Source organism: Rhodamnia argentea, chromosome 5 (genome assembly GCF_020921035.1).
Source record: "Rhodamnia argentea isolate NSW1041297 chromosome 5, ASM2092103v1, whole genome shotgun sequence".
NCBI lineage: Eukaryota > Viridiplantae > Streptophyta > Magnoliopsida > Myrtales > Myrtaceae > Rhodamnia > Rhodamnia argentea.
The window spans coordinates 18,433,624-18,446,208 of NC_063154.1; the positions used below are offsets into that span (position 1 = coordinate 18,433,624).

At 40.3% G+C, this 12,585-nt stretch overlaps 1 protein-coding gene across 1 annotated transcript; it reads left to right on the forward strand.

Moving 5' to 3' along the window:
• The first annotated feature begins 10,189 nt into the window (after window positions 1-10,189).
• On the forward strand, window positions 10,190-11,939 carry LOC115732296 (probable carbohydrate esterase At4g34215). Its single transcript, XM_030662934.2, has 2 exons — window positions 10,190-10,834; window positions 11,539-11,939. The coding sequence occupies exons 1-2, from the start codon at window positions 10,235-10,237 to the stop codon at window positions 11,734-11,736; spliced, it is 798 nt and encodes a 265-aa protein (XP_030518794.2). The 5' UTR covers window positions 10,190-10,234; the 3' UTR covers window positions 11,737-11,939.
• The last annotated feature ends 646 nt before the right edge of the window (window positions 11,940-12,585 follow it).

The following is a 12,585-nucleotide window of genomic DNA, read 5'->3' on the forward strand; positions in this document are numbered from 1 at the left end:
CTATTTCCAAGAAAATGTAAGCTTCTCATAGGTTTCTCCACTCTTCTCTAGAATTTATCGACACCCACGAATGTAAAAGACAATTAAGTTCTTTGCTCTAGCAGTAGTTTAGCATCTTTGTCCCATCAAAGTAGGAAGTTGTCTTTGTCTTATTATCTATGAGAACATATTTTGCCGTCCCTCTAATCCAATTTTTCTTGGAGTCGTTGGACCTTTTCTAATCAGCCTCTTCCAGAGATACACTTGCGTTGGAGCTGGATCAATGTTGGTGCGGGGAAGAGTTCGGACCGAAAGTGGCCGTGTCGTGGCTGCACGTGAGGGTGGAAGAGCTCCTGCTTTCTTATCTTCAGCCATGCCCATGTCTTGGTCTTAACTTTTGTGGACGTATCTGGTCTTAACAAAAAAAACCGGCTTTCATCCCTCCATCACCATATGTGATGGATAATGATAAAGGGATGTGGGGATGGGATCATTCACGGGTGTAATGGTGGCCAATTGATTTTGTTTTTCTCTTCAAGCTTCCCTGGAAAATTCTCCTTGGACTTGACCGTTAGCCCATGGCCTGCGGAGACCTACGCTTCTCAAATTTATCAATTAATTTGCTGCAGACCAGGCGACTCTTGTCGAAGTCGAAAACACGCTCGCCATTGCATCGACGAGGAGCTCGCGGATGGTTTCGAAGGTGCCATCGCCATCTTCACTGAAGTCGAAGTCGTCGTTGGCGCGGAGCCGCGGACGTTGACGATATGGTCAATGATTGTGTGATATACATCCCCGAGGCCATGGCCCCAATGACCAATGAACGATTGAGCTTGCCATTTCAGTCATCCTTCGCGGTCTAATTTAGGCTCGCGCTTTTTCCGCTCCCCTTATGGCTTTGACACTCCTTTTTGTGTGTGTTTTGACCATTCTATCCTTTATGTGTGGCCCACCAAATCTGATATAATTTTATATGATTTTTTATTAATTCTTTTATTTCATTTCTTTTTTTCTTGCGGGTCCCACCTTCCTCCTTTTCTTCTTATTCTTTCTCCATCCCACACCTCCCACTCGTCTCTTTTTTTTTCTCCTGCACGACGTTCGCTTCGACACCTCCCTCTCCTTCCAAAAACCCCGACTTTATTATGTCAATCCTGTCCTCCACAATTTCGCCAGAACTGGCATTGGGCTCACCAATGACCTCCCCAACGATACCCTTTTCTCTGCGCGAAGGTAATATTGAGAAGCACGAAGGTAATATTAGGCAAGTTGTGTTCTGACGGATAATAAGAAGCGAGATTTGAATTAGTGGTTTAATCTTATTTCAATTTTCATTGTCGTGTGCAAGTATTGAAACAAAATTTGTGCTTTTATAGATTAACTTGTTGGAACACTATGAGGGCAATGCTGTGTTTGTTTTTTTTGCTTTTAGGCCTAGATTATAGTTGTGCATAGAGTTGGACTTAATTTCTCAACAACCATTTCGTAATCGCACTTTTGTTGGAATAATTTGTACTTGTTCAACCCATTGTTTCACTCACTCATGCTTTGTTGGTAATTAAATGTTGTGTTATTATGAGTAGGCATAAATAGTTTGCTGTTATAATACAAAGGAAAGAGTATCTATTTTAATTAGGTATCCACTTCATTTTAAACAGGTAATATTCAAGAGGATCGAAATTGCTCGAATGTATCTATTGATGATGAAAATTTGAATGGAGAAGAGCAATTGATCATGCCAACAAGTTCATTTGAAACTTTACCCGGTAATTTTCTAACTCGAGAAGATCTTTTGAGTAGTGTGCGGAGCCATCTTCTTGCTCAAGGTTATGTCATCTCTATTAAAAGGTCAAAGAGAGACAAATATGTTCTTCTGCGATGCGATAGGGGAGGTAGGTTTGGTCTTGTTTTGGGAGAGATGACAAATTACGTGCGGAAGTTTTTTTTTTTTTTTGGATAAATGGACCGTCAAAATTTTTGTATCGATACATAAAGATTGAGATAGGCATACGAATTCAAGGATCAAGGCTGATCTAAATAGGTCGTCAAAATTTAGAACCTCTTTTTGTGTTAAATTTTTTTGTTCTTTTATTATTTTATGTTTCAACAACAGCTTTTTCAGCTTCTTTCTTGAAAATAGATATAGGTCACAAACCTATTATGACCTATTTTTAAAGTTTAAGATGACTCGTATATATAATCGGCTCACTAAATATAAGCTCTGATCTACTTGGCCACCTGTAAATGGAAGTTCTCTTTGAAAAGAAACGTCACAAATTATCATAATGATGTCGCTTCATGTTGTTGAAAAATATTGTGACATTTCTTAAATGCACTTAATAAGAAAATTTAATAAAGTGCTTATTTTCTTTTTGTCAAAGTTTTTAATATTATCCTAATTTCAAAAAATTATTAAATAAATTATATAAATCAAAGTGTCAACATTTTGGTATACCATTGAAATTTTATATCTTTATTATTACAAAAGCAAGAGAGGCTTTTAGTTTTGATAACCATGAAAGAGCAATGAATTTTACGGATGTTTTACTGAAACCAGAAACTTATAAATGGCACACTTGGTTGGGGTGTTAGGGTTCCAGTTCAGGAATAGTCATCTGTTCAAATCTTGCCCACTATGTGCAAACTATAATTCGGGGTTGGGCCACTTAGACAGGTGAAAGGCCTAGACTTAACTAATTAATAGGCTTGTGACGTGCTTTGTGGACCTCTAAGTAGAAAGGTCTTGGCCCTTGTACAGTTGGCTTATAAAGAGAGGTGAAACATGTTATTTTATATAACTGAAGGTTTCTAAATGAAGTGTAGCAGTTTATTTGGATAAAAATTGATTGCATGAGAAACCAAACAAGTCAAGAACACTTATATTAGACATTATAGAGTGGACATCATAGAGTGAGAAGCGTAAGAGATCATGTAGCTCCCAGAATAATTCGCAATACAAAGCTTCTCAAGAACACTTTATATGACCACGATATTTTATCGCTATAACATAATTCCCCCTTTATGAGTGTGGGCAACTCAATCTTTTGTGAATTTATAATTCTCATACCTGACTCTGCAGTCTTGAAGTTGAAGTTGAGCACCGACGCTTCCATGTATCAATTCCATGGCGCGGTGCATGCATATGTAGCAATCCCCATGAGTGAGTTTTCCATTGCATGCTCCGTGGTCATATCTAGTTGGAGCCAAAAATTCATGATGGTCTTCATAATAATTGAAGCCAGACTTCGATGTATTGTCAACTATATCTAGAAGAGGGACGAACCCTTGTCTCTGTTGCAGATTTTGTATGCCAATGTCTCATCCGGATCACCTTTTATGATGTTCGATGACCAAAGGAGTGCAATTATTGTAGTTGCAATTTTGTGGAGCAAAGCCATGTGTCTCTCACCTCCTTTTCCTTTGACTACTCATCCTATATTACTCTTTATATAAGGGCTATTTTCAAGAAAAAGTATGTTTCTCATAGGTTTCTCCACTCTTTTATATAGATTTTTTTCTCTGGAATTTATCAACACTCAAGATTGTAAAAGACAATGATGTTCTTTGCTCTAGCAGTAATTTAGCATCTTTGTCTCATTAAATTAGGAAGTTGTCGTTGTCTTATTATATATGAGAACATTTTATGCCATTCCTTCGATCCAACTTTGTTTGGAGTCATTGTACTTTTTCCTGATCAGCCTCTTCCAAAGATATACTTGTGCACTATTGAAGCTTAATCAGATTCGATAGTTAAAGACAAAGTTAGATATTGTAGGATACTAAATCCTTGATTCTAAATAGTAAATGTGCCGAAGAACATGCCCAAACCTAACTTGTATCATCGATCGAATGATTCATTACGCAAGGAACGTACCGTGATAGCCACAGATTATATGTCGTCCTGCAATCTCGAGAGTATTTTGCTTCAGTCACAATTCAGCAGTAGAGAGAGAGAACATCTTTTCTTATTCACCGTTCTCTATGTTTTCTTACTAACAGAAAGGACGGCGAAAAGGGAGTTACGTACGTCACTCAAAAGACGTGATTTCTTCACGTTTCAAAAATTGCAGATAACTGCTAGGCAATTATTTGTGGTGGGTTTCATTACCTGCATGGGCGGACCATCATAAGAACCTATGTACCCAACCATCTCCTACTCGCCCATGAAGGGCAAACAACTCTCACTTGTTCACGAAGGACCAACAACTATCACTCGCTCACATAAGGCTAAACATAACTCTCTCTTCTTGCAAGGGTCACATCAACAAATAATCCGTGCGAACAACATACTCTGAGAGTTCGTTGTTACACATCCGTTGGGAATACATGACAACTCAAAATTGGACATAATCAAAAGTAGATTTTTGTATGATGTACCTTAGATCGATCAATCATATACATATTGTTAGGAACGTTTCTCGATCCATTTGCTATGATACCACATTGTAAGGGACCATCATTAATCCCTCACTAATCATATTTTGTTTTAATATTTTATTACATATAATAAGGCTCATGCGGAAGACTGGACAAAAATACAAGTGCACTCAAAATAGACAGTAGGCACGACACCTAAAAGTATGGCTTTATCAATAGGGTTCCCTAACTTGTATAACATCCACATCAACCATGCAGGGCAAACACATATTATTTATATAGATAGAAACCAGTTCATTACATTATCTTTTCATAAAACGAAACTATAGAATACTCTGGAAGGAATACAAAGGAGAACATCTATTCTGGGGTACTATCTATGATGACCCGAAAATCCTCACATGCTTTTATGAGTGAATTAGTATTTAATGAGTTCGGATTATCAGATAAGCTACAAGAGATTTTTATCCGGACTCAATGGAATTTTTGAGGAATTATTAGTGGCCCAATACTATCTTTAGCGACACCATGTATTTAATTCGAGTTCTATTGGGTCAAATTTGTGGAAAATTGGGACAGAATTGGGACAACAGGGACCACACACGGAGGACCATGTGTCACGCACGTGGTACACATGCGGACACGTGGCAGCCACGTGTCACGCTGTGGACATGCGGTCCACGCATGCGTGACACGTGTCACATACTGGACACGTGTCGTGCTCTGGCACGACTGCAAGCTACTGAGAAAATCTTAGGTGCTCCAGACAAATTCGGACGATTCCGTATTCACAGCAACCAAACTGAGTTTTGCGATTCTCCAATAGGCTGTTTAGAGGAGCGTTACTTAATTTAAGCTGAGCTTTTCGATTCTTCAACAGACCTCAAACTCATAGAAGGTTTTTACGGAGCATTTCATCCAAGCATTGTATTCAAACTTAAGAACCCAAATTAAGAAACCCTCAACCTTTGAACCAACAGAGTATGAAACTTTCCACAAAGAGAGACATTACTAAACCTCAAACTGATTATGATGATTAGAGGGCGATCGGTTCCAGGGTGGGTAGGTTCCAAACATGGAACTTGAAACTTATCATGTTATAATTGGTTCTCGGTGTTTGAGACCTGAAACCTACCCTGTGTTTTTGGAACCGGCTCCAAAACCTACCTTGTTTTTTGGTTCGATTTCGTGGTCTGCTCGAGAACTTACTTTTTTTCTTTTTTTTGTTTAATTTTTTACAGCAAAATAATATGAGCAACAAAATGGCTCAAAGTAAAGGTTATCAACATAAATCACTATCTGTTAAACACTTGGTCACATGCAACTATAAACAGCCAAAATTCAAACTCGTAGTCATGTACAATTATAATCAATAAAAAGTTCAAACACATAACATAGAACATAAATTATAAAACTCTATTTTCCATTCATCAAAATAATTTTTTAAACTCTATTCTCCATTAATCCATAAAAAATATTGCTTCAAAGAATAGAGAGAGGCGACAAAGAGCAAAGAAGAAACAAATGAGGCGAGGGCGAGTTAAACTCGACTTAGAGAAATTATGTTGTTTTTATTATAGCTAAGAATCGATTCCAAAACTGGTTTGGTTCCCAAGTGAGTCTTCACTTTTAATCGAGGACCAGACCTATTCAAAAGGTTCCAAATTTATGGAACCGGAAAGCGAACCTATTCACGTTGGAACCGGAAACCGAATCAATTTTTCAAGTGGTCCAGTCCGGTTCTCTGTTCTATCCGGTCTAGTTGCACACCCCTAATGCCAATGGGGTAAACATTGGTAGAAACTCCCGAAAAGCACGAAAGAGGAGGAAAACCCTAACCTCCAGTAGATCTTCGCTAGTCGGATGGAGAAAACGAGCCGGAGCTGCCAATAGGCTCTTGGAGGTGACGGTGGGGGCAGCTTTATCCCGTGAAATTTCGAAGAAAATGAGAAGACGAAGTGAAGTTATTGATTTAGAGAGAGACGAAATGATGTATTCAAAATGATAAGAGGAAGCTTTTGGTTGTGACGTGAAGAGGGAGGGGGAGAGAGAAAGAGAGAGAGCAGATATCGTGAAGTGAAGAGGGAGCTCGTTCTCGGGAGGAGGGATAGAAAGAGAGATCAGAGATAACGGAGAGAGAGAAAAAAAGAAGAGATATGGAGAAAAGAGAAAACCCTAGAGTCTCCCAAATGTGAGACCCAGAGGAGAAGAAGAAAAGAAGAAATTGAAGGCCCCTCAACACTTTGCTTCACCACTCTCAAGTAAGGGTATCAAAATCAATTCTCATGCCCGAGTTGAAACATGAACCGATCTGAATTAACTTGAATTTTTTGTCAAGTCTTCTTCGGGTTGGGTAATCACTCAAATCCTGGGTATTATAGAGATTTTGGATCGATTTGTGTTTCGATTCGGGTGAAAATAGGCAAATTTAGAAAATTGATTCGGCAAATAGAAAACTTAAAATGCACTTATTTGTTGTAATTAAAAAAAATTAATGCTAAGATTAAGCATAAACTGGAAAATTTAGAAAATTCATACATGTTGATAATCACGTTATGTGTATCCGATGATATATAACTACACACGACTTAATTGGTTGTTTTGAGTCGGCGAGGAATTGCTTACTAAATTGGTTAGATGCTAAAACAATCAATGGGAAACTAAAATCTAAGCTATTATATTGTCAAAATGATATAATAATAATCTGTGTTCCATGCTTTGTCTATTGTTGAATAATTCCTTATTCTCATTTGCAGATTCAAAAATTTTGCAGCATTTAATATTGTGTATTTTAATTTTCAATTCTTATTTTTCAGTTTATTAGACGAGCGGTGAGTGTAAATGCCATCATATGACATCCAATAACTAAATTCATGTCATTTTCCATCTAATTTGTGTGTAAAATGAGGTTTTGCAAATAGCTAATTTAAAAAAGAAACCCCAAACCCGCACCACACCGACAAATCGGATTTGACTGCTTTGGGTTATATTCTTATGTTTAGGGTTGGGTGGGGATTTCATGATACTCGATCTGACCCATCCATTTTAGGTTATATTCCTTTGGTGTTTAGGGTTGGGTTAGGTTTCCATGATGCCTGACTTGTGCCATTGACACCTCTACTCTCAAGTACTCTCTATCTCTTTAATTCGCTGAGCAAAATCCTCTCTCTCTCTCTCTCTCTCTCTCTCTCAAAATCTTTTGCTACACTCTTTGCGGTTGGATACCGACGAGGGTTCCGGGATGGTATTGTCAATAGCTCGAACATAATCTTGACGAAGCCGCCACTTAACACCGGGGTCTATCACTTCGAGATAGCTAAGCTATGCAGTGAAGCGGTAGCCTTGGAACTAGAAGAGAATGAAGGGAGCTTCTAATCGAGAGAGCAGAGAACGAGAGGAAGAGGATCTTGCAAGAGGAGGAGGCTAGGGTTTGTGGGTTTCCATGGTGCTTGCCGACGTTACTCTTTGTTGGCACCTAAATTTTGATTTTTTCATAAATTATTTTATTTTGCACAAAAATGAGAATTAGTGTTAGTTCTCGCCAAAAATAATTAATTTATCATGCATAGCATATTTATTTTCTACCAATCTCATCAAGCAACTAGACCGGGTATAATGTGAGATTTTTGGCCCAAGTCATAGGAGGGCGTGCCAAAATTCATTAGGGCCATATAGACTTATTTTGAGCTTAAATTAGCCCATTCAAGCTTATTTAAATTATAAAGGCTTTTAATTAACTGTCCATTATTCGGAAAAAGCCTTAATTTAGCCCAATAATGTGCGGCAAGCCCATAATTTGATTGAGAAAATTTGGCTAAGGCCTAGGGGGATGTGTTGAATTCTCTAAGGGGTTTGGGTCTATTTTCAAACTTAATTCAGCCCATTTTAATCATTTAAGTACTCAAGGCCTTTATTTAATGACCTATTTAATTAATTAAAGCTCGAATTGAGCCCAAAATTGTACAATCAAAGCCCCCAAGGAGGTACAATTTTCGACTAGCTCATGAGATACCCATTTGGCCAAAATTCTCAAGCGTTTCAATTGGTTTGGACTCTATAATTTGAATTAGTTCAGAATTTATTTAAATTGGGAGTCCTACCTTAGTTGGGGATTAGAGTTTAATGGATTATGGCTCTTAAGATCAAATGGTCCATAATTAATCCTACCCTAGATAGGTTTACTAATCCTACGGTCTAAAATCAATCCTATTCCTACTAGGATTAGGAGACCTAGCTTTATATAAAGAACCTTATGCCTAGGATTATGATTCATTCAATTCTCATACAATTTCGGCACATCAAAGACAGAAAAATTCATAGCAAGATTGAGAGTTAAGGAGTTTTTATTGTCTTCCCCGAGATCGAGACAATCCTCTCCCGATCCAACTTGGCCGAGACCCTCATTCGGCTGAGCATCATCCTTCGGCGTCCACCTCTCCTCCATGCGTGCAACCTCCGACTAGCACACCGAACACTGTCCAACTCACCACCACCGTCCAGCTTAGCCCACCGTCGGTCGCCGTCCACAACAGCCCGCCGTTACGCCATCCCGTCGTCTTGGTCAGCTTGCAAATCCACCTCTGTCCAGCCTTGTTTCAGCCAAGAATCAGCCTCGATTAGGCGGTAAATTGGTCTTGTTTTGATCAATATTCAGCATCTAACATAATTGCTCCTTTGTGTTAGATTACCTTGCTATTTAGAGCTCAAATTCGGCTCAAAAGGGACTGTTTTTTCGTGATTATCCGGGTTTTGCGAAAGTGCAGAAAATTAGCTTGGTAAAGGTAAAATTCTTCAACCTTGGATTGCAAACTCGTGATTGTTTGCTTGGTAACCCGCATCGTTCTTCTTAAACCTTCTCTCTCTCTCTCTCTCTCTCTCTCTCTCTCTCTCGTTTTCCTTCCCTCTGTGCGGAACGTGACTTGATTCTTGTGGCCGTGTACTGTAATTGTGTGCCCTGCCCTCCGAACTGAAGCCTAAGAATCTAGGGTTTTGCCGCTTTCGCTTATTTGCAAAATAGTCCTTCGGGTTTTAAATATTTGCAATTTAGTCCTTGAAGAATTATTTCCTTCCAATTGCATCCCAATGTGGCCGGCCAACCCATAGAGTGGGCTTGGCCGGCCCTTAGTCTCACCCGTGGGCTCATCCGCTCTTAATTAGATCTTTTAATATTTAATGGAACATTAATTAAAGGCCCCTTTTTTTTAATTGATTTACTCGAGCGGGCTGAATTAAGCTCCAAATAGGCCCCGTGGGCTCTCTAATTTTCGGCACACATGCCCTCTATGCCAGCCAAAATTTTCCTAATGGGTTCTAATCCGTCTATGCGTTAATTCGGGTCCATTTCCACCGCCGATCCGATTAAATGCAAGATATAAATGAATACTAACATCTAAATGCCAACTTCATGGAAATTTTAATTACATATTTTTGCTAGGGACCGGGGGTTGGTCCCTAATTTTTATGTGATGAATGAATAAATGAGACGTCAAAATTCAGGCGTCAATAATAGTCTCACTTGCCAATCTTTGCACATTTCGAAAAGTTTGGCCGATTCTTACTGAATTAAAATAAAATAAAATAAAAGGAAAATGAGACACAAAGATTCTTTTTTTAGTAAAGTAGCAAATTTTTCACCACTGTCTTCAATGTCTGACCTGTTTTTTCACGGGAAACTTCCTCCGAACGAAGAAGCTCAGACGGGACTGTCTGATGAGCGCCCAGCCCATTGTACCAAATAAAGAAGCTTCCCTATTTTTTGGATCAAAAATAAAAATGAAAATGAAAATGAAAAAAATAAATAAAAATAAAATAAAATAAAATAAAAACATCCTTCCTGCTTCTTCCATTTTTGTTAGCCAAATCTCAATCAGGTCCTCCAATGTCCAAATTCCCAACAAATCTCCTTCCCATGGGCACCGCCGCTTCCGCTCCGGCGCAATCGCCACCGCCGCCCCCACCCCCCGAACACATCTTCATCCTCTCCGGCCAGAGCAACATGGCCGGCCGCGGCGGCGTCACCCGCCACCACGGGTGGGACGGGGTCGTCCCCCCGGAGTGCCGCCCCGACCCCTCCGTCCTCCGCCTCAGCGCCGCCCTCCTGTGGGAGGAGGCCCGGGAGCCCCTCCACCGCGACATCGACACCCGGAAGACCTGCGGCGTGGGCCCAGGGATGGCCTTCGCGAACGCGCTGAGGGAGCGCGGCGGCGGCGGCGGCGCGGGGCGGGTGGGGCTGGTGCCGTGCGCGGTGGGGGGCACGGCGATCCGGGAGTGGGCGCGCGGGGGGCACCTGTACGAGAGCATGGTGAGGAGGGCGAGGGAGAGCGTGAAGGACGGCGGGGAGATCAAGGCGCTGCTGTGGTACCAGGGCGAGAGCGACACGGCGGCGGAGCACGATGCGGAGGCTTACCGGGGGAACATGGAGGCGCTCATCAAGGACGTGCGCGGCGATCTCGGCCTGCCCTCCCTTCCCGTCATCCAGGTTCGCTCAATCTGTCTTGTCCCCTCCGCTCCACTCCACTGAGCTTTCAATCGCCATTGTTGAACAGAGCACAGCTCGCCTTTCGTGATTTTTTTTTTTTTTTGTGTAGATAATGGCGTGAACTTTTTAACATTTTCTATAATTTTTAATTCGATTAATGCGATCTCTAAACTTTTGCTCAATTAATAATATGATCGCTGCACTTTTGATATATATATTCAACTTAATTCGTGAATTATATGAAAATTTTCAATTTCGTCCCGCCAATAATTCAAATTTATGGGCAAAATTGAAGATTTTTATATGGTTTAGAGGCTAAATTGAATATGTATTAAAACTTCAGAGATCATGTTCGATAAATTAAAATTTCAAGGATAATATTGCATAATTAAATTATAATTTAAGGATCAAATTAAATAAATTAAAAATTTTGTATAAACATGTAATTTGTCTTCTGCCCATATTTTCTCACGAAGTCATCCCAGGGGGCTTGATCTTCACCATAAAAGGGAAAACTTCAGCCATTTGTAAATGAATATTCTGCTTAATTGGGCATGTGAATCTGAATTTGCCTAGAGGGTTTTGCCTGATTCCAAGTCAATTCGTGTAGAGAAACTTCTAAGAAATTAAATATGAATGCCAATACACGTTCTTTTAATCGGGCCATACCTAATGACTCTCGCGCGAAACCGGATGATGTGCAGGTCGCGATCGCGTCGGGGGACGGGAGGTACATGGACAGGGTGAGACGGGCGCAGCTGGAGATTGAGCTCCCGAATGTCGTGTGCGTCGATGCGAAGGGGCTGCCGCTCAAGGACGACCACCTTCACCTCACCACTCATGCCCAAGTCCGCCTCGGCCACATGCTGGCCGACGCGTACCTCCAGCATTTCGCACCGTAGCCTCGCCTTCCCGTCCTTTTTTTTCTTTCGCTCAAGGACTTTGATTCATCGTGCAAGACTTGGGGGCATCGATTTCGTAGTTGCATGTTGTGGTGTGAGAGACTAATGATGATGTTTCGTCGTCCCGTCCCTTCGGAGCGAGCCGGGTCGGGTTGGATCGGAGGAGTGTATTCTAAATGTGTGGATTAGGCACACAACCTGCATTTGATTCGCCACGCGATCGAGCGTAAACAACTCCGAGCAGTTCTCAATTTTTTTAAAATTTGCAAGATTAGTTCTCATTTTATGCTGGAGCAACTCATCTGTTTGACAGTCATGAAAAAAAAAAAAAAAAGGAGGAGGGAAACCATGAAGCATGAGCTGGCCTTTTGCTTAAGATAGCAAATTAGATATTCTTCCTCTCACTGAATTCTGGGGCTCACCCGAGTGGAATAATTCTAATGATGCTGACATCTTACGATAATGATCTTAAATTTTGATCTAGTAACATGACAATCAATATGTAATATCTTTCCTAAACTTTTAATTTATTCAATTTAATTTTTAAATTTTTAGTAGATTTTCAATTTAGTTCATAGATTATCTATCCTTGTTCAATATTGTCTTTTTATTAATTTAAATTTAGGGATAATGTTGAATATTTTTTGACAATCCAAATTCGTCCTTACTTCTATACAATGCCTATTTCTTATTGAGGTACCACCACGCATGCCACACTCGCTTAGCCAGCCACAATGACGGAGTGTCAAAAAAAAAAAACTAACCGTAGAGATCTCTCTCCGCCTACTCCTACCTTGGCTGCTTAGCCTTGCCCTTTGGTCGCTGTTTTGACCCTTTCCTAAGGCTTCA

Bases quoted from the DNA above. Each gene is read 5' to 3' on its own strand.
- LOC115732296 (XM_030662934.2), top strand. From the start codon at position 10,235: ATGTCCAAATTCCCAACAAATCTCCTTCCCATGGGCACCGCCGCTTCC. The intron at 10,835-11,538 runs GTTCGCTCAATC...GATGATGTGCAG, and splicing joins CCTCCCTTCCCGTCATCCAG to GTCGCGATCGCGTCGGGGGA.